This window comes from Ruditapes philippinarum, unplaced genomic scaffold (genome assembly GCF_026571515.1).
Source record: "Ruditapes philippinarum isolate M1 unplaced genomic scaffold, ASM2657151v2 ctg32_1_1_1_1, whole genome shotgun sequence".
In the NCBI taxonomy this organism is placed as follows: domain Eukaryota; kingdom Metazoa; phylum Mollusca; class Bivalvia; order Venerida; family Veneridae; genus Ruditapes; species Ruditapes philippinarum.
The window spans coordinates 412,206-434,936 of NW_026860502.1; the positions used below are offsets into that span (position 1 = coordinate 412,206).

General features: G+C 33.5%; 1 protein-coding gene across 1 annotated transcript in view; it reads left to right on the top strand.

Annotated features, from left to right (window-relative positions):
* Nucleotides 1-22,731, top strand: part of LOC132760370 (regulator of telomere elongation helicase 1-like) — a 78,163-nt gene that overhangs the window by 39,031 nt on the left and 16,401 nt on the right. The window contains exons 7-20 of the mRNA XM_060752355.1: nucleotides 820-880; nucleotides 3,270-3,354; nucleotides 6,711-6,795; nucleotides 10,548-10,613; nucleotides 12,174-12,333; nucleotides 12,840-12,957; nucleotides 13,459-13,559; nucleotides 17,362-17,426; nucleotides 18,198-18,272; nucleotides 19,378-19,459; nucleotides 19,965-20,097; nucleotides 21,457-21,570; nucleotides 21,882-21,922; nucleotides 22,104-22,189. Coding sequence (XP_060608338.1) covers nucleotides 820-880; nucleotides 3,270-3,354; nucleotides 6,711-6,795; nucleotides 10,548-10,613; nucleotides 12,174-12,333; nucleotides 12,840-12,957; nucleotides 13,459-13,559; nucleotides 17,362-17,426; nucleotides 18,198-18,272; nucleotides 19,378-19,459; nucleotides 19,965-20,097; nucleotides 21,457-21,570; nucleotides 21,882-21,922; nucleotides 22,104-22,189 — 1,272 coding nt within the window. The remainder of the gene's footprint in view (nucleotides 1-819; nucleotides 881-3,269; nucleotides 3,355-6,710; nucleotides 6,796-10,547; nucleotides 10,614-12,173; nucleotides 12,334-12,839; nucleotides 12,958-13,458; nucleotides 13,560-17,361; nucleotides 17,427-18,197; nucleotides 18,273-19,377; nucleotides 19,460-19,964; nucleotides 20,098-21,456; nucleotides 21,571-21,881; nucleotides 21,923-22,103; nucleotides 22,190-22,731) is intronic.

Below are 22,731 nucleotides of genomic sequence, written 5' to 3' on the forward strand. Positions count from 1 at the left end.
ACATAAACGTACGTATGTCCTGAATTCGTGTCCGGCCGATAACTTCATTATTTGAAGTCAGATTTTACAACTATTTCACTGAAATGATCACTATATTGAGATGAGGTGTCGCGCGCAACATTTGGGTTGACCTTGCAGCAATATCGTGTCCCGCCCATAACTTCGTTATTTGAAGTCTGATTTTACAACTATTTCACAGAAATGATCACCATATTAAGACAGCATGACCTTGCAGCAAAATATAAATGTCCAGTAAAAGGCAGTATTTCTTTATTTCCTGTAAGTTCCCTTTATGTACTTAAACTGGTCTTCAGCTTTTCTAAAGGTTAAATATGTTATTTTATATAAATTGTTTCAAATAAATGTCAAATCAAAGGAATTTAAATGGAAAATAAAATTTTCAGCCGATAAAATACATAAACACGAAGGAAACCCCTCGATATCTCAAATCTGAAGGTTCCCTCTCTGTGTTCAAATTAGTAGGGCATTCAATTTCTTTACCGATTTTTTTTTTACTTTAGCGTTGCAAATAGCTCTCTTGATGCTGTTTTAATGAAGGCTTACAATGTTATGATGCACTTTCTAAAGATAAAATTGCTGAATTACTTAGTTTGAAACTACACAGAATTGTTTTTCCTGATAAAATAAAAGCTGAAGGCCACTTTAAAGAGTATATATCTATAAAGCCAGCCAATCATCTTTGTTTCAGATCAAAGCTGTCAGACCAAAAAAAATTTTTTTTGAAAAATGAAAATTCAAAGCACTATTACATATATCAAGTCATTTGAAAGTTAGTCTTTTTGTTCAAATATTTTTCAGGTGCACATGTGTAGAGCAAAAGTGAATGCAAGAACATGTTACTATTACAATCATCTCGATGGTATGTGTATATGTAATAAATAATTTTGAATTGTAATGTATATTTTTTTCCATTGTTGAAAATGTCACCTCAGCAGAGGGATGTGCAGAACTCATGCCACCCATATGATATCTTAAGTAGGTCAAGGTCAAATCTTAAGGTTATATGTCAGATGAGACCCAGTTGTCTCAATTTTGTGTCTAGTATATAAATCCTTTTATCCTTTAAGATTTGTCTTCAGTCTCGGGTCAAATGTTCACATCAATGTGATCGGCAGGACACATGCTGTGATTGTGCTTCGTAAAGGTCAAAGTCACACTTAGGTCAGATATCAGCCAACTCAACATCAAGGTAACATTTGAAAGTCAAATGTCAAACAATTTAATGCCTTCACTACTAGATTCTTTACATTTTGAAGGGCTTTCTTGAAACCTTTATGTTCACCTTGAAAATTAATAATAAATGAACTTAATTAAAATCCTGTGTCATAGAGATGGTGCAAAAGCTTTTAGCCAAATATGTTTATATACCATAACTACAATGCTTAGTTTTTGTGTCGCCTTGAAAAAGGCGACATACAGGGGTTACTTTTGTCAGGGGCGTTGTTGTCAGCGTCCCCTTAAGCTTGTCCGAAGCATAAGTCAGTCATTATAAGTCGGATTGACTTCAAACTTGGTATGCATGCTTCTTATAATGACCCGAAGTGCAGTGCACAAGAACTGGTACTCTGCACTTCTTAATTTTTGAGTTATTGCCCTTTGTTAATTTTCATACATTATTTTTGTCCGGGCCATTTCTCCTAATGTATAAAATCTATGGACTTGGAACTTCATAGGATGAGAGATCTCATTAAGAAGAAGTGCAGTGCACAAGAACCGGTACTCTGCATTTCTTATTTTTTGAGTTTTTGCCCTTTGTTAAATTTCTATACTTTATTTTTGTCCAGGCCATAAAAGCTATGGACTTGAAACTTCATAGGATGATAGATCTTATTGATAAGAAGTGCAGTGTACAGAATAGGGTTCGTACAGTCTTAAAAGGTGCTTAAATTTTAGTCTCTTTCTTAAAAAGTGCTTAAAAATGTAAAAAAGTGCTTAAAAGTCCTTGAATTTGATTACTCTTTTGAAAAGTGCTTAAAAAGTGCTTAAATTTGCTAAAAATGTGCTTTCACAGAATGACATAGTTTTTATAAAAATCAACGGTTAACAAAATAAAAAAAAGATCCAATTTAGTATCAAAATCAATGAAATGTTTACTCAAGGTAACAGTAAGTGGACAAATTGCAGTTGTTTTGAACATATCTGTAATTGATGCATGCACCCTTTGTTGTTCTTGTATAATGTCAGAAAATGTGTATTCAACAAAGAATGGTGAACAAACTATCCATCATAGGTTGAAGATTGTGTCGGTATATGTGCAACAAAATAATGTGCTTGTAAAATGGTAAAACGTGCTTGAATAGTGCTTAAAAAGTCCTTGAATTTTGGCATTGGATGTCTGTACGAACCCTGCAGAAACTGCTGCTCTGCATTTCTTTTCTTTTTTAAGTTCATTGCCCTTTGTTAATTTTCATATTTCATTTTTGTCCTGGCCATTTCTCCTAAACTATATTGTTCACAAGGCGACACATCCAACTCGCGGATTTCTAGTTTGTTTGTTTTTTTTTTTTCTAAAAAATACAATTCAACTTATTTACTTATGATTGTAATTGAAAAATGGTGAAAATGTTTTTATAAAGGTGGATGTTTGATGTAAAATTTGCTATTATTACACTCATCTGTTGTAAAAGATTACCAGTGCAAATGGACACATCTGTTAAAGCCAATATTGTTACCAAACATAGATTGTTTAAGATATTCTTTGTTTTAGCTGATATAATAATTTTCAACAAAAATGACAGAAAATATTAATATAGCCTGAATGAATCCTTAATTTGTGAACAATTTTGTTTCTTTTTTTAATGTCAAATTTAAATATGGAATAAAGAAAGTGAAGTGAGGCGAGTCATGTCTCATTTTATTTCATGAACATACTTTAAGTGGAAGTAAGAATGTTCATATTTAGGTGAAGTAAGTAACTTTGTATTTCATAGAGTGAAGAGTTCAAGTGAGATATACTGTAAAATCAAAAACTTTTCGTGAGGCCAAAATTTTGCAAAATCAATATTTTGGACCAACAGACCATGTTTATGATTTGGGAATTTATACTTTCAGATACATTTATATGATAATTAGATACTTAGCAAACATTTATTTTAACAAAAGTGTTCAATTAAAGCGAAATTTAATCCCTCATGAAAATGTCTGATTTTACAGCAATATAAAACTTCCTAACTTGAAACAATCACAGTGTTTTCATGCCTTATACAAATGAAAATGGTTTTAATAAAAGTGTCTTCTTTGTTATATAGATTTGAAAAAGAACTCAGAGCCGCGGGTGATGATGGGAAATGTTGTGGATATAGAAGACCTTGTTGGATATGGACAGAAGAACAAGTAAGGCCAAACAATTGATTATTTCATCCTCAATTTGGTCCTATTCCTCTATGTGTCTGTAATTTTTTAGTATAATATTTATGCCACTGCAGCATTTGCTGTGCAGTGGCATAATCACCTGTATGTGTGTGGGTGCATGTTTGACCGTGACATTGATAATGTAGTGAACTTTAAAAATCTTCTCAAAAACCACCTTGTGATTCCTTGGGTGAAGCTGCTGTTCAAAGAAATAAATTCCATACAGAACTCTGGTTGCTATGGCAACCAAAAGGAATAAAATAGGATGAAACTTAAAAAATCTGCTTCTCTAGAACCTCGAGCATAGGTATTTGGCATAAAGCATTGTTTTTTTGTTTTTTTTTAAATGCGTTTATTTAAGGTCGCCGCCGGAAAGCTCATATGGGCGACCGTACACTAAAGTCGGGCCATCTTAGAGCGTCCCGCCGAGATTTTTTCGTCGATTTGTTTCCAGCTTTATTGGTGGAGGAAGACCCCAGGTGCCCCTCCGGGCATTATTTCAGGCACGAGCGGGCACCTGGGTAGAACCACCGACCTTCCGTAAGCCAGCTGGATGGCTTCCCCACATGAAAGATTTCGACCCGAGTGAGGATCGAACCTACAGCGGTGAGGGACCTGTGATTTCAAGTCAGCGACCTTAACCACTCGGCCACGGAGGCCCCGTTAATAAAGCATTGTCTTTTGGACCTCTACTTGTATTGTTCAAATTATAGCCTCAGGGTCAAAATTGACATAGATCTGGTTTTAATGCCAAATGAATGTTAACTTTATTTTCTGTTCTTTTCAGATATCTAGATATTTATTTCAACTATTACAATATATACTTCAAAGTAGTTTCTTTCATCAGAAAATGAATTAACCTGCCTATAGATAAAAGGGATTTAAGTAGTTATTTATTGTTTTGTGCACACACATCCCCTTGCATTCATATCAGATACATGCTATTTGATGTAAGTGTCTAGGTGCATGTTGATGGGTAAAGATCAATATTTTCTCTGCTAAAGTGATCATGTACTTGGTGGTTTTCTTGTCTATTGGCTAATATTGATTATAAATGATTCAGATGTTAAATCAGTGTGATAAGTCATTCTGTTCAACCTTTCCCATATACTGTAATACATGTTTCATAAAATTGCATGAGTCTCACGTCATATTTAATAAAATTAATGTTAGTTACTGTGAATATTTTGAGAGCCTCAGGTCATCCTGAAAAAATTTTAGTTTGCTATATCTTGATTGTTGGCAATCTGTCAGGCCATCCCTAACAAATTGTTAGCATGTAAAAATTCTTAGCCATTTTATAAACAACAGTCATAAAAAAAATAATAACCTTGATCCAAATATTTTTTGTGCTTAGATTTCAGACAAGAATTTCCCTTTAAGTTCTTAATTGTTGTAAAATAGGACATAAAAATACCTTCTTAGTCTTTTGTAACAAAGTCGTTCTTTAATTCATCATCATTGACCTCTATATATGTCGAAAAGACTTGAAACAAGTTAAAATTACACCAAATTCCTTCAGGAAGCATTCTGGCTAAATATCATCTGCCAACTTGAATTGGATAGTTGAATTTGTTCAACTATTAAACACTACAGTTCTCTTAATAAGATAAAGTCAAAATTATAATTTCAATAGTTACAAAAATGAATTTCTCACCATTAAATCCCCTTTCCACCCACTTGGTTCCACCCACCCACTTAATTCCACCCACACACACTAAAAACAAACTGAAAAAAAATGTAGAAAGTAATCAATTTCTTTATAGCCTGAGTCAATGATAGCATATTAAGATTTTAAATTTTGATTTTACGCAAGTTTTACACAGAAAGTTTCATGTCAGGAAGCCATCATGCCATGTCGTAGATTAGTTTTCCCTCACTATCTCAAGTTTGAATCATCTATTCAGCAATATTGTTTTCTATTGATTGTTTTTGCAACATTTGACATTTTAGAAATACTTGATGTATTTATATGCATATATATCATAAGAGCTTAATTATGTCTCCCAAAATTTTTCCAGTTACCCCTCTGTTGTCGGTTGTCCCTCCTTCCGCATTAAGTTTGTCTGCCCTTCACAGGTCAAACTACTAGTGGGATCTCACAGGAATGATCAGTACCATCCCTAGTTGAGCACATCACCAGCACTTTCTGCTTTGCTGCACAAAATGGCCAACAGAGCTAAAAATAGAAAATTCTTGTCCGGCCATAACAGGTCAAACTACTGGTTGGATATCAACAAAACTTTACAGGAGTGATCAGTACCATCCTTAGTTGTGCATCATCACTGGCATGTTACGCTTTGCTGTACAAAATGGTCACCAGAGCTCAAAATAGAAAAATTCTTGTCCGCCCTTCACAGGTCAAACTACTGGTAAAATTTCAACCAAACTTTACTGGAGTGATCTGTACCATCCCTAGTTGAACACATAACGGGCACATTCTGCTTCGCTCCACAAAATGGCCGCCAGAGCTAAAAAATAGAAAAAATTTGTCTGGCCTTCATAGGTGAAAATACTTGTGGGATTTCAACCAAACTTTACAAGAGTGATAAATACCATCCCTAGTTGTTCACATCACCAGCATGTTCCTCTTTGCTGCACAAAATGGCCGCCGGACAAATAGAAAAGGAAAATCTTGTCCGGCTTTCACAGGTCAAGCTCATGGTGGGATTTCAATGAAACTTCACATGAGTGACCATACATAGTTTTGGGAGACATATGTTTTTGTGACAAAAACCCTTCTAGTTTTAGATAATTTTGGTGAGAAATATTTTGTCATAGTTAAACCAATATTGATAACCGCCTCCGTGGTTGAGGGGTTATGGTCAATGACTTCTAATTCAGTTACCTCTCTGGCATGGGTTCGATCCCCGGGAGATGCTTTGGTAGTTTAGCGCGGAGGAAGGTAGTCTAGTACTGGTGTAACTCTCCAAGAACGATGGTTAGGAAACTGCCCGCTTATATGACTGAAATACTGTTGGGAAAAGGCGTAAAATGAAACAGACAAACAAATAAATTAACCAATATTGTAAGAATATCATACAGTAATATATGACATTAGAACTTTACCAAAAAGTTTATAGGAATCCTCCACAGATATTTGATATTATCAAGTTTTGCCAAATTTGTACATTAATTGTTAAGATTCTATATAGTACTTTAACATTAAACAAGAAAGGTATGTTTAACCTCCAAAATTGGTAAGCATTTATTGATGAAATCTTAAACTTATACTTCTTTTAGCTTTTCAAAAATGTGTGAATGTTGGTTCAGTCAGTTATTGAATAAAAAAAGACGTATTACTGTTATTACAAGAAATGATGTGTGTTTTGTTTCAGAGTCTGTCCGTATTATATGGCACGAGAGCTGAAATCTGATGCTGATATAACCTTCATGCCATATAACTACCTTCTAGATCCCAAGGTATTTAGTCATCCTAGCTTGTTGTTTTTTTTGTAGCCCATGTCACCTTTAACCTGTATGAACTGAATGTGATTAGACTTTGTCACCAGTTTAGTCTGGTATGATGGTACACATCAGTGCAGTCTGCAGTGCACTTTATATGTTTGGTAGCCAAATTTGTATTACAGTCCGACCCCGGTTATTCAACAACCCTTTATTCGAATACCCGGCATCATCCAAAGTAGATCAGCAGTCCCGTTTTTATCTCTATATAAATCAATATAAATACGAGCGTATTATTCGAAATGCATTATCCGAATACCTCCTATTTTTCGAAGTAAAATTTCGGTCCCGATTATACAATTATGAAAGAATTTCACACCTATTATTCGAAGCCAGACTAATTGGCGCAGATCCACTCGCTGACCGGTCGACTTGTGAAAAAATATCAACAGTCATGCGTGCAATTAGACAATCGTGATAATTACACTTTGTCTGTTCTTTAATCAACTTTAATTACCGAAAATGAAAAGCTATGCACCGTGTCCGATGCACTGTTATTGCTTGAAGATGAAAGCGATAATTTTCATACATACCGTATATGTGAATTTGATAAAACATCCAAAACATTTGTTTTTCATTTATTGTCACGCTACATGAGAGTCTTTACCCTAATTGAAAATACCAGAGTTTAGCTGTAAATACCGTAGTGAGAACACGGCCATTATCAAGGCTTTGTACGAAAAGAAACGATACATGTAATGTAGAATAAAATGCAAGTATTTATGTCTTCAATGCCAACAAAATTATTTTTACACATCTTTTCTTTAATATTTATTTTTAGCTCGACTTTTCTATGAAAAGGGGAGCTATCCTACTCGCCCCGGCGTCGGCGTTGGCGTCACACCTTGGTTAAGTTTTTCGTACCACCCCACTTTATTTCAGAAGTATTACAAGTATGGCTTTGAAACTTACCATACTTGTTCACCATCATAACCTCCATCTACAGACAAGAGTACATAACTCTGTCAAGGTTTTTGACAGAATTATGGCCCTTTTTTGACTTAGAAAGTGTATTGAGCTTGGTTAAGTTTTTTGTACCACCTCACTTTATTTCAAAACCATTGGAGGTATTGCTTTGAAACTGACCATACTTGTTTACCATCACGACCTTCATCAACAGACAAGAGGACATAACTCTGTCAAGGTTTTTGACAGAATTATGCCCCTTTTTGACTTAGAAAATACATTGAATATGGGTAAAATCCACTTATTGCCTTAACCCTTTGAGATATTGCTTTGAAACTTTTAATGCTATTTCACATCATTACCCCCATCTGTACGCAAGAGAAGGTAACTCTGTCAAGGATTTGTTTTAAAAATTAAGGCCTTTTATCGACTTAGAATCTTGGTTAAGTTTTTTAGTACCAGTCCACTTTTTGACTGAACTGTTTGAGATATTAATTTGAAAAGTTGGAATACTTGTTTACAATCATGATTCCCAAACATGTCCAGGAGAAGGTAATTCTGTCAAAGATTTTATTTGAATTATGGCCCTTAACTGTCAATGTTTTGTATTATAGGCAAGCACTAAAAAACTTAAAAAATCTAAAAAAATTCATTCCTATCCACTTGTTCACTTTACCATAAATTATGTCATATAAACATTGCTGTAATATTCAAGGGTATCAAACAACTAGTTCACTTTAAAAATACAGAGATTCTTGTATTGCCTTTTACTGCAAAAACTTTTTTTATTGGCAAGCAATAAAAAAGTCGAGCGCGCTGTCTTACGGACAGCTCTTGTTCTCAATTGATTGCAGGAAGTTAGTATGTTATTAACGGTAGTTTTGCTGTGATTGGTCAAAGTGGAGTATTTTTCGTCGACCACAATATTCCGATTTCGATTATTCGAACCCATCGATTATTCGAAGTAAATTTTCAGTCCCAGGCACTTCGAATTAACGGGGTTGGACTGTATATCCATCTCATAATCATAAAATATGGTGAGGGCTATATTGACTCCACCATGTACACTCTATAAATCCTAAACTTGAACATTTATCTTCAAATTTGGCTAAAATGTCCACAAAAAAAGCTGATGTGCCCCATGCCACCCTTGTGACAGCTCTTGTTGTATTTTCATAGTGTAATCCTTTTCGATGCACTGTTTCAGATGCAAAGCTTGGCAAATTCATAATACAAATTTAGCAGATGAAGAAGTTTGCAGCTTGGCCAGACTCTGCACTGTTGGCTTTCTTTGTAATCCTAGAGTTAAACTTATACTGTTACATAATGGAACTTAGAAAAACCATTCCAGCAGAATAAAGATTACAGTTGTTAACATTTTGTTGATCAAATATTAATTGCTACTTTCAATGATTCCTTTCACAACATGTCTGCTAAACTTATATGTATAAATGTATATGATTAAATATATTGTTTGGAAGGGAAACTGGTAAAACATCTAGAGTAAAGGAATTATTATCAATACAAAATGTTGTTTAATTAACACCAGTGTTATTGTAATTTTTATTTTGATTAATCAATATGTGTGGGATTAATTTTCTCCTATTGAATGTATAAATTTCCACTCCTTTTTGTGCATGCACTTAGAATCCATTAATGGGATGAAGAAACATTAGTGTGTCTAGGGGAGGGGGAGCCTAGTAGTAAAGATGTCTGAAGTTTATAGGAGGGATCATGGGGTATATCTCTGCTAGGGTTGAAGGATGCTTCCTTATATGACACCAGTACTGGAAAGGTCAGGAAGTGGACCTTATAGTGATATATTATACCTCATTTGCATATGCTCTTCTATATTTAATATGAAGTCACCCTGTCCATAAACCGCATACAGACTGGGGGGCGGTCCATAATTGTTATGAAGACCGTTTAAACGTAACTTTCACGATGTGCGATTTCACGACGACACAAACTGTCAAAATGGCCAGGCGATTCGCCTTTTTATCAGAGACATAAATTTATTACATGTTGATCAAAAGTCATGATTTGTCTTTAATTTAAATATAAATTTTATTTATACAGTTTGTGAAATTCTTGAAGTCCGGGTTTTTTGCCTAGTAACATAAAATATTTAATTTGATTAACAAAAATGGAATATTAAAAGAAGAGCATGATTTTTTGCTGCATCGCTTGAAAATAACTAAACAAAATCCAACTAGGGTTTGAGATATTGCACACACTGAACAAGTAAAATTATTATTTGAAAGCAAATAATAGTAAAATGACAGCACAAAACAAATGGATGAAAGGATTTAGATTCGGTATAATATAACAAATAAAACATGGCCTTTCAGACAAAATGCAAGTTATCGGACTGGTTGGTCAGACCTCGGAAGGAATATGGCCCTCAGCTGCGTATACCTTCCTCAGTCTGACCAACCAGTCGGTAAACTTGCATAATGCCCTCAAGCCCATGTTTTATTTGTTAAATAGATATGCTGCAGTTGTCCTGTCCCGTGAAGTATGATTAGGTTTGATAAAGCAAGCTTATTTCAACCATTCTATGTTCCCATCCTCTTGGAACTAACAAAATATATGCCATATGATTGTAGGGCTGAAAGTCTGTGATCTACTATTCCATATTATGACAGGTGAGCTTAATAGGGCATCAGCTCTTTTGACTTCACATTGTTTATATTAAGTTGGGAAGCTTTCATTTATATATAAGACTTAAAGGTGAACTACTATTCAGAGCTTGTGTTAAACACTGTCTGCTATAGATATATTGCTTGGATTTCATTTTTCAGACTAGAAAAGCTCACGGTGTTGAATTACAAGGCAGTGTTGTGATATTTGATGAAGCTCATAATTTGGTAAGTTGAGGCCAAAAGTATGCTAAGTTGTTAGTTAAAGGGCCCCTGGTAGCCAAGTGGTTAAGGTTGCTTACTTTAAATAACATGCCCCTCAGTATTGAGGGTTCAAATCTTGTGAGAGACTGTAGGTCCTGTCATATGAGGCTGTTTCCTGGCTAGCTTACAGAAGGTGGTGGTTTTACTCAGGAGAATAAAGGGGGCAACTAAGTTCTTCCTCCAGCAGTAAAGCTGGCAAGATGCCATATGATTTCACAGTTATGACTTAAACCACAACCAAACAGACTCAGTAGAATTATCTTATATAAGTGAGAAGGTTTTGATTTGCTGGTGTAAAACTTTGATAGGAACCAGTCTCAGATAATTGTAAGCTAAGTCTAAGTCGCTTAACTCTAGTATGCATTTCTGTTTAATTATAGATTTTATGTACAAAAAAAATCTTATGCAAGTTCTGTTTCCACAAAATACTGTAAAATATTCATTTTAACCATTTTCATTTCATGGTCATAATTGGAGATCACAATAGCAAGACCAATCTGGCTTATCTATATAAATAAGTTTTCATCATGGACTTTATTTACCTCTGTTAAGTTGTATAAAATATAATTGAGAAATTACTCTTAAAGTTATCATATCTGAAGCTGATTATAAATGGTCTACAATGTTACAGAGAACCCACAGTATTTATTCATATGCATACAGATATGATTGAGTTTGTATTTTGTTTCCTGTTGCCCTTTTAAGAGACAGTCTTATCAGCTATGAGCTGGGAGTGAATTGATTTTCTCCCATATTGTGTTAGGATATGCCCACATTAAAGCTATTTTTGAACAAGTCTTCTCTTATCTGGATTTATCCAAGAATAATCTAGATCATATAATGCATTTTTACTTTGACAATTTGTTAGAATCTGTTTAATAAATGATACTTCTGTTTTTAAATGTAAGTCTATGGAAGGCCATAACTAAAATTTAGGCAAACTGTTTTCTTATTTGTTTTTTTAAGCAGTCCTTAAATCAAAGATCTTTTTTATGTTCACCTTTCTGTAGCTCATTAAATTTGGTCTGTACTATTTTTCTTTATATTTGTGCTAAAATTTAATGAAACAGTTTCTTAGAAGTATGCTTACTAATTTAGTGATGATGTTGTAAGAGAGTTTTGAAATGGTGCCCTATATGTTGGTGATTTTTATGCCCCAAATATTGGTGATTTTTATAACCCAAATAATGGTGATTTTATGCCCCAAATATTGGTGATTTTTATGCCCCAAATGTTGGTGAATTTTATACCCAATATCATTAATGCTGGTGATTTTTACACCCCAAATGTTGGGTTTGGGAATGCATATTGTCTGTCCTGCTGTCTGTTCTTACGGTTTACTTTTCTTTGCTATTTTTAAATATTCATGTTTTATTGTTCAAACAATTTTTGGAGTACATTTCTTCATAGTTTGAAAAGGATATGTTCTTAACCAACTGTGATAACTGCTGTAAATTAGCAGGTGGTTTATGTATATGTGCATAATACGAGCTCTAACAACGTTTGTTTCTTATTTCCTTTTAGGAGAAGATATGTGAAGATAGTTCATCATTTGACCTAAAGCCTGGTGACCTTGCCACAGCAATAGAAGAGGTCACAAGGTTGGCTGAGAAGATGCTTGAGATGTATAAATCAGAACAGATGTCGGAATCTCAATTTGATGACCCTTCTGCTGGTGCTGAATGTATGTATGTTAAAATAGCAGAATGCAATAACAGCCTGTTTGTTTCATATATCAAAACATACTTGTCAAAATTATATATTATTTGTGCGCAACTGTTCTTTTTAATACTAAAAAGAAAGAAATGCAGCATGAAGGAATTAGATGAATACTTTTTTATGCAAGAAGAGTGCTTATGCACTGTCTTTCAATACATTAACATTGGCAGAAGCCCTTTGGCATAATCAAGTCCCTGTCGCTGTGTGCTAGAGCTTTAAATGAATTCTCATGCCTTTACAGAGAGATGTTAATGCACAAAAAAGATGAACCCTCAATAGCTGACTAACTTCACAGTTATATTCAAAATTGTTATATAAATATAGTAAATGTGAATTGTTATAATAAGTATTTCTTTTAGCAGTCATTTAAGTTTGTAACACCTGAGATGAGATTGTGTCCTTGTAAATCACTATATGAGATGTTAGGTTTCATACTGAATGTTCTGTTAATCACCTGTTGCTTTGTTTCAGTACCTGATTTTACAGTGGATGATTTGTTAAGGCTTAAAGCTACACTTGTAGACCTTGAAGAAGAGATTGATAAAATAGATGTCCCCTATAACAGTAAAGGGATAACCAAACCTGGCATGTAAGTAACTGGCAGGGAAACTCACTCTTCTGTTTCCAAAAATGTGATCCAGAACTAGTTAATTTTATAGAATTGAATTTATTTTTAACTTCATACTTTAGTCTTTTGAAACTTGGTTGTATTAATGCTATAAATTTTAGATCTCCTTAATTTGATTTCATTTGAATTGACTGTCAAAATGGGTTTATTTGGTTAAATATCTGATAAATTGCAAAATGAAAAAAAAATGTGGTCTAGAATTCTCAAGTGAAAAAATCGAGTTAAAGGCAGCTTATTGAAAAATTGTGTGAGCTTTATGGACAATTTTTTGCATTTTGAACTAATCTTGATCATCATTATGCATTTAAATTCAAAATTTTGAGACAGAAGTTAATTAAGTAATAATCTAAAGATAATAGTCCTGTTCCCAAAACTTTCAGGGGAAACACAAGAGAGTTGTATGTTATGATATTTTGCTAGAGATTGCTTTGTTTATATGATATCCATTTTGTCAACTTTCAGGTTCATGTATGAATTGTTAGCAAAGGCAAACATTGTCTATGGGAACAAGAATATAATAGTGGACACCCTGGACAAGATTGTCAGCTATGTTACAGCAGATGGTGAGTGAAGGAAACAGAATGTATTTATATTATGAAATTGAAAGTTGTAATTAAGACTTCTTAAGCCTTATGTGTTTATTGTTTTCAATGCTAAGTAAATGTATTGAACTTGCCCTTTATTAGAATTTAGATGCATGTTATATCAAATATGAAAATGGTTAAACAGTAAAATATAGTTTTAGGTTCTGCTTCACTGAACTGTAGATTATAATGGCTTCATATTGTAGGCATAGACATATCAGTATTTCTGATAGCATTAATACAATTAAAATGAAATTCAATCTATTTAGTTAAAACATATTTATTGATGCTCAGTGGTGAAACAAGTTCTTACAACTTATTGTAATTGTTGTTGGGTCTGCTTTCTGTAAGTGACCAGTACTAGATTCATGTGAGGGAACAAGGTTATGACCAGAGTAGGGCGTTCAAACCAGGAATCCTGGGTGTGACATACCTTAACCATTGTGCCATGACACCCTTAAGCCAGCTTTTAAAAACATGCAACAATGTATTGGTCTTTTTTGTGTCGCCTTGAAAAAGGCGACATATAGGGACTACTTTTGTCGGCGGCGTCGTTGTCGGCGTCCCCTTAAGCTTGTCATTATGTGTTGGATTGACTTCAAACTTGGTATGCATGCTTCTTATAATGATCCGAAGTGCAGTGCACAAGAAGGTACTCTGCATTTCTTATTTTTAGCTCGACTATACGAAGTATATGGAGAGCTGTCCTACTCGCCCCGGCGTCGGCGTCCACGTCCGCGTCCAGATTTCAGATTAAAGTTTTGGTGCAGTAAAATATTTTTCACTATAACTTTGTCATTTCTTAAAGTATCAACTTCAAACTTCAAATATATGTTCCTTATCATCAACCACATCTTATGTGACAAGGTTCATAACTCTACTCTAGCACCAATATTTTCAGATTTATCTCCCCTTGAACTTAGAATTTTCCTTAAAAAATACTATTTTTTACTGTTACTTCTTTATTTCTTAAGGGATCAACCTCATACTTCAAATATATGTACCTTATCATCATCCCCATCTTATGTGACAAGGTTCATAACTTTAGCACAAATATTTTCAGATTTATCTCCCCTTGAACTTAGAATTTTCCTCAAAAAATACTATTTTTTACTGTTACTTCTTTATTTCTTAAGAGATCAACCTCATACTTCAAATATATGTAACTTATCATCATCCCCATCTTATGTGACAAGGTTCATAACACTAGCACCAATATTTTCAGATTTATCTCCCCTTGAACTTAGAATTTTCCTCAAAAAATACTATTTTTTACTGTTACTTCTTTATTTCTTAAGAGATCAACCTCATACTTCAAATATATGTAACTTATCATCATCCCCATCTTATGTGACAAGGTTCATAACACTAGCACCAATATTTTCAGATTTATCTCCCCTTGAACTTAGAATTTTCCTTAAAAAATACTATTTTTTACTGTTACTTATTTATTTCTAAAGGGATCAACTTCATACTTCAAATATATGTAACTTATCATCATCCACATCTTTTGTGGCAAGGATTATAACTCTAGCACTAATATTGCAAGAATTATCTCCCCATAAACTTAGATTTTTTTACTAGAAAAATGTTATTTTTTACTATAACTTTTTTAGTTTTAAAGGTATCTACCTCAAACTTCAAATACTTATTCCTTATCATCAATTACACTTTATGTGACAATGTTCGTAACTCTTGAAGCAATATTTACAGATTTATCTTTCTTTGAACTTAGGATTTTCTTTAAGAAATATTATAACTTCTTTACTTTTTAAGGTATCTACTTCAAACTTCAAATATATATTTCTTATCATTACACACATGTTGTGTGAAAGGTTCATAACTCTAGCATGACTTTTTCTAGAATTATTCCCCTTGATCTTGGAATTTATGTTAACAAATGATATTTTTTTACTATAACTTAATACATAATTATACATAATTGGTTTTTCTTTCATAGTTTTGTCCTCCTTACTGCGTCCAGTATTTTGTTAGTCGAGCTTGGCTGTCTCCTGTGACAGCTCTTGTTTGAGTTATTGCCATTTGTTAATTTTCATACTTTATTTTTGTCCGTGCCATTTCTCCTAAAGTATAAAAGCTATGGACTTGAAACTTCATAGGATGATAGATCTCATTAAGAAGAAGTGCAGTGCACAAGAACTGGTACTCTACATTTCTTATTTTTTGAGTTATTGCCCTTTGTTAATTTTCATACTTTATTTTTGTCCAGGCCATTTCTCCTAAAGTATAAAAGCTATAGACATGAAACTTCATAGGATGATAGATCTCATTAAGAAGAAGTGCAGTGCACAAGAACTGGTACTCTGCGTTTCTTATTTTTTTGAGTTATTGCCCTTTGTTAATTTTCATACTTTATTTTTGTCTAGGCCATTTCTCATAAATTATAAAAGCTTTAGACTTGAAACTGAATAGGATGATAGATCTCATTAAGAAGAAGTGCAGTGCACAGAAACTGCTGCTCTGCATTTCTTATTTTTTGAGTTATTGCTCTTTGTTGATTTTCAAATTTCTTTTTTGTCCTGGCCATTTCTCCTAAACTATATTGTTCACAAGGCGACACATCCGACTCGCGGAGTTCTAGTTGGTAAAAACTATTATCCTCAAGAATCATTCATTCTGAAACCTTTGCGTGAACTTTTCTTATTCAATATATATACATATAATATATCAGCTTTAATAATTAGTTTGTTGCACAAGATTACCAACCTACTGTTATATGTCTGAATTATATACTGTCTGTGAGACAGGGTCAGTCATTGTTAATGTACACAGATTATTATAATTATCATTTTGGTACATCTTTAATTATCACCCTGGAGTATTTATGTTACAGTCATTTTCTGACCAAAACTGGGAAAGTGAGATGTTTTTGGTGCCCTGATAATGTACAGTTGCCCTGAAAAAATTGTATAAGTGGCCTGGATATAGACTTAATGTGAAATAATAAATGGCTGCCAAGAGTTAATATCAATTTATGTATAAGTGATTGATGTGATGTCTCAGTGCATCATAATTTACATATCTCTTACATCATAAAAAATAGTTTTGGCATAAAAAAAAATATCTGAGAAAATGGTCTTGCTAGGAAGTAACATATTTTTGGTGAAAAAAGTTCTTGCTCAGACTTTTTTTATGTCTGGAAAGGTATAATAAAAAGCTTTTGCAAGAAAACTTTCTCACATTTGTGAAGGAGCTGTTGTTAATTATTTTTTGATAAAAGATAAATGGAATTTCTTTACCAGCATGTCAGAATTTTTATGCCCTTGGGCATATAATAATTGAATCATCTGTCTGCATTACTTTATAGGGAAAGGGGGCCATCTGACTGTAAACAGAACAAAACAAAACAGTTCATAGAGAAAGGCGCCATTGGCTCTATATTAAACAAAAGAAATGACCCCTTATTCCATTTCAGCCAAATGTCTGTCTGTCCATCCGTACAGACTCAAATGACATTTTGGGATGAATATCCTTGTCCATTCTGTACAGACTCGGGGTGAAATTACATGTTTTGTATGTTGCTTAAGGTTTTTTTTAGATCAATGGATCAAAGAAAAACCCATGTTGTCAACTCGGGGAGAACATCTGTCTGTCCGTACGAGGTTAGCCGAAACCGGCAAGTGGTTAAGGTCCCTGGTAACAAATTAGTTACCCCTCATTCACAATAATTTTACATCAGACAGAGTTGTTTGGGTAAAAGTATTGGTAATAAGGGTATGTCATTTGATAATTGTGTTATCAGTAACATGTTGTTTTACAGCTTCAGGAGCTGGAACTGGGTTGTCAAAGGGAGCTGGTCTCTCAAAAATTACAGACATACTCAAGGTAATCTGATTGTATTCTTTTGTAAGAAATTTTAAATCTCTCAAGTCTTTATGCTAATTTATAAGCTCATTTTGTAATCACATTAGAAGTTTGAAGTGCATTGGTCGACTATTGGCATATTGTCCAGAAGAATTTCAAATATTTATAAAAGCAATAGAAATGTATCATGTACGGGTATTCTTTTAAAATATTACTTTGAAAAGGAATGTTTTTAGAGTATTAAGTTATTATGTATGAGCATATTGATGATAATAATATTTTGTTCAAGAACAATTTTTTATCTGCCATATAAAGATAATTCATATCGGATCATGTATCTCACACTTAACAACAGTGATGTAGTAGTATAACCTAACATGGTTGTTTCCCTTACTCTGTCCTTGTTAAACAAAGTTTAAGCCTTTGAGTTTCTGTTTGTAAGTATATGATATGTGCTTGAAGATGGGATAGGAGTGTTGATGTCATATGACTCCAGATATGCCAAACCAAATGCTGTCATATACCCTTTAATTACTTTTCAAATGAAATAATTTTCAATACTTCTTTGAGCATATTAGATCTAATATGAAATAAATATCAATGTTTTTTTCATTATCATATGATATTGCATGGTTTATCTTTCAGATGCCCTGCAATAAATCACCTGTGGCCTTGTGTTTATGTAATAATGCAACTTCAATTTTGTAGTTTTATATGACATCATTATGATGTCATAACTAAAATCTGTTTCCTAATTATTCTAATATAATTGGGGCATTGTATTTTCTACAGATTATCTTTAGTCAAGATTTGGCACCAGGCAGTTCATTAATAGAACATCAGGAGAAAACAGCTAGGTCGTACAAGGTTGGTGAATTACTGCACAGTATATTAAACTACAAGCATCCTAGTTTTAGTTGTCCATATTTGAAGTTTGCACTTACCATTATCCTGCTGTATTTATTTCATTGGAACAGTTCATTTGAGAAATAAGGAATTTTGATATTGAAATACAAAACTGAGCTACAAACAGTATTGGAGTCTGGTCAGGCTTTATATTGGTGGGATTTCAACCAAACTTTAAAGGAGCTAATCTTTTTTGGTTCCAGCAGATTAAGTGATAAATTATGAAATTGTGAAATGGATTTGCCCAGCTTTGAATTTAGAACAGTTTATTCTACGTATTAGGGATTTTTATATCAAAATACAGGAATTTAACCAATTGTATAGAGTCTGGTCCGACTACATGGATATACAGACTGGCCTGGCTCTATACTGGTGGCAAACTTTAATTACATCTGGTTCCATCAGATTAAAGGTTTATCGTTAGATCATTGTATCATAGTTTGGGGACCTTTCTGTTGAAAAAGTGTCAGAGTTAAATCGTATACATATACATGCACAGTGCGGTAACTGGAGTGCAGGTATCAGTTACCCGCACTCCATATCATGCCCATTGATTGGCTCATTTTTGCTGGGGTTTACATATTGTGAAGGCAGAGAAAGGGAAAGCAGCAGAAATATCATATTCAGATGCTCGATCATTGGTTACTTTTTCCCAACAGGGAACGTGTTTTATGTTTGACTATGATACAAAAGAGAAAGAACACCAAAACACTCGGCAATCTGATTTATACTCGGGGGCTACGCCCCCTCGTACAAATCAGATAGCCTCGTGTTTCGGTGCTCTTTCTATTACATAGATATGAAATATAGTAAAGAAAAGTAAGACCAGTTTGTTAATGTTTGATAGGTAGGGGTCATTTACATTTTACATTATTACTTATTTATACTTAGTAATTTATAAGGATAATGTACTTACAAATCTGAATTCTTTAAGTAAATTCTTCAAATTCTACAAATTAAAAAAAAAATGGAAACAAATCAAAATCAAAAGATGTATGTATTCTTGACTGAGAAATGTTGCAAACTTGATATGCTTTAAAAAAATAAACATTTATGTCTGCTTAAGGTTCATTTACAAAGAGAAGACATTGGAAAGAAAAAGAAGCAAATGGATTTATGGACAAACTCCTCTGCTGCAGAGAAATCAGGTAAATTGTTGGTGATGGCAGGTGATCATTTAACATTTGTGGCAATTTTAGTTAGGAAATAGATATGCATTTTTCTTTTGTTGTAAAATCACAAAATTTAATGTCATTGACTTCAAACCACTTACCCCTCACCTCTGTGGGTTTGAGTCACATTTGAGACTTAGGATTCTTTTATGTGAGGAAGCTATCCAGCTACTTTACATAGTGTCTTTTGTACTTCTATAAAGTGAACAGAGGGACACATGAGGTATTCCTCCTACCTGTAAAACTGGAAAGAACGTTTAAGGGTAGGTGTGACTTAAAACCAAACAAAACAAAATCAGACACTCAATAATATAATTATATATATTTATTTATTTTACATGTGTGCCTTTTATTATGCATTTAAAATATAAGAATTGGCTGTAAAATTAAGTGTCTGCTAAAAACATGGAAAGTTACATATTTGTTTATTTAGGTAAAATATAAGTTTTCAGAATCGACCTAACTTTATATATTTTTACAGGGAAGACATTAAGTTACTGGTGTTTTAGTCCGGGACACAGTATGAATGACCTGAAGGCACATGGTATTAAATGTATTGTACTGACTAGTGGTACCCTATCTCCGCTCTCATCATTTACTGCAGAAATGCAGGTGTAAGTAACATAGGTAACATACTACCATTTTCAGAGTCACTGCTAAATCGCATCATATTTGAGGTGACAGGGCTGTCAATTTTGGAAAATTTTGTAGTGATACATTGAAATCCTAATATGGATGATATATGTAATAGCTAGTTCAGTGGAAATCATTGAAATAAGTAATATAAACTGTTATCATGGTGTGATATATGCTTGTTTTAATCATCACAAATACAACATACTGATAGAAATTATGTGTTGTTATTATTTCTCACTGACATCTGTAAAAATTAAATTCAGGGTTCAAGCTAGACAAGGAAAAGGAAGAAAAGTGACCTCCCTTCAGACAAAATAAAGAAAAATGTAAATAAGACGGGGAGAAATATACTTTAGAGTGAATGGATATTATAAATTACAAATGAATATAAAATCAAATGTTGAATGTCAATGTTCTATTTGTATTATGATCTTATTTGTTAAAGTCTAACAGTAAAAATGGAGTCACATACCATATCATTTTGTTTTTGACATGTTTGATATTGTGCATAATCTTAGTTAGGAACTAGAATAATCTCAGTGGCTAGGAACTAGAATAATCTCAGTGGCTAGGAACTAGCATAATATCAGTGGCTAGGAACTACCATAATATCAGTGGCTAGGAACTAGAATAATCTCAGTGGCTAGGAACTAGCATAATATCAGTGGCTAGGAACTAGCATAATCTCAGTGGCTAGGAACTAGAATAATCTCAGTGGCTAGGAACTAGAATAATCTCAGTGGCTAGGAACTAGAATAATCTCAGTGGCTAGGAACTAGCATAATCTCAGTGGCTAGGAACTAGCATAATCTCAGTGGCTAGGAACTAGAATAATCTCAGTGGCTAGGAACTAGCATAATCTCAGTGGCTAGGAACTAGAATAATCTCAGTGGCTAGGAACTAGCATAATATCAGTGGCTAGGAACTAGCATAATCTCAGTGGCTAGGAACTAGCATAATCTCAGTGACTAGGAACTAGCTCAGCATATCATGGTACTAAGCAGTTGGTAGTGCAGAAAATTAGTTGTTTGTCCTATTTACAATGAAATGCTTATTTGTGCTTTTCTAGTGTTTAACGTTCAAGAGTACACTATTTGCCCTCTGTCAATCTGTCTTTGTCTGGTGGGGTTTGATGTGTCGCTTGCAATATCAGTGACTTATTTCATAAATGAATATGTGTCTGCAATTAAAAATAACTTTTTTATGTATTCTATGATTTTTTTAACATATGGAATGAATAAGTTAAAAGTGTATTTTACACACGTAATTTGCATTATTTGATAAAGAAAATACAAATAATCACTTGTGCATTATACCTCATTTTGGCAATTTTTCAGACCATTTCCAGTACAGTTAGAGAATCCACATGTCATACAGAAACATCAAGTATGGGTGGGTACTATGAGGAAAGGTCCAGATGGTACAGTATTGAACTCAAACTTCGAAACTAGGTAAATTATATGCTTTTTCTACCTTTTTTCTGTTATATTTTGGGATTAATCTGCTGTATAATTATGAATACACGTAATCTTAAAAGTTGTACAGGTGAGCAAACATATCAAAGTAAAGATGGATTATATGTGGAATTTAAGATGTTTATTGCTTATCAAGCTATTTAAGGGGGATAAATAGTACAAGGCAAATATTTTACAAGGTATCAGTGGTTACTTACTCTGAAATACATAGATTTTATGTTGAGTGAAATCTATTCTAACTTTAACAGGAGAACATAAGTCATTGTCTTTTTCTTTTCATTTTACAGATTCAATCCTTCTTACCAGTCTTCTCTGGGAAACTGTATAGGTGTGTACAATATATTTTAATTCAGTCAACATTAGCATACTTTTATTAATATACCTTTGCCTGCTGAATTTCTTAAATGGACTTGTCCAGCTTCCAGTTAACTACATTGTATATAAACAAATAACTCTTTAACTATTGATATCTATATGATACTAATAAATAACTATATTTCTTGTTTCAGTAAACCTTGCACGGGTCACTCCCAATGGACTCCTGATATTTTATCCCTCCTATCCTGTTATGGAGAAATGTCTTGAACATTGGAAGGTGATAACATTTACACAAAGGATCTGACCAAATTAATATAAGTTGTTCTGTTTTTGTCAGTTATTTCAAATATTTGGTTACCCATGATGTGGTAGCAGCTATATTGACTTATTATATCACCAGAACTTACTGTCAACCTGGGGACTGTGGGTTCAAGCCCTACATGGGCCACAACCATGTTCCTCATATGACACTTATACTATAAAGCTCTTAATTCAGACTGACCATATTCTCAATGTACTGTTCAGTTGGGCATTTAGATTAATTTTTATGTTATGATCACTTTTAGTCACAATGAATTGTTCTAAATTCAAGTTTATCTAATTGTCATCACACAAGTTTAGCAGAGTAAAGGAATGTAAAAGTTTACTATTTTTGGTTTGAATATTTGAAGGATACTGACCAGGTGGGTGTCATCATCATCATCACACTTCTGCTCAGTTTTTGCATGCAAAAACACAGGTCCCATTACTTTGAGTTACATTTATACAGAGTTATACCCCTTTTTTGGAATAGTAAAAAGGCTTAGTCTTAGCTGAGTC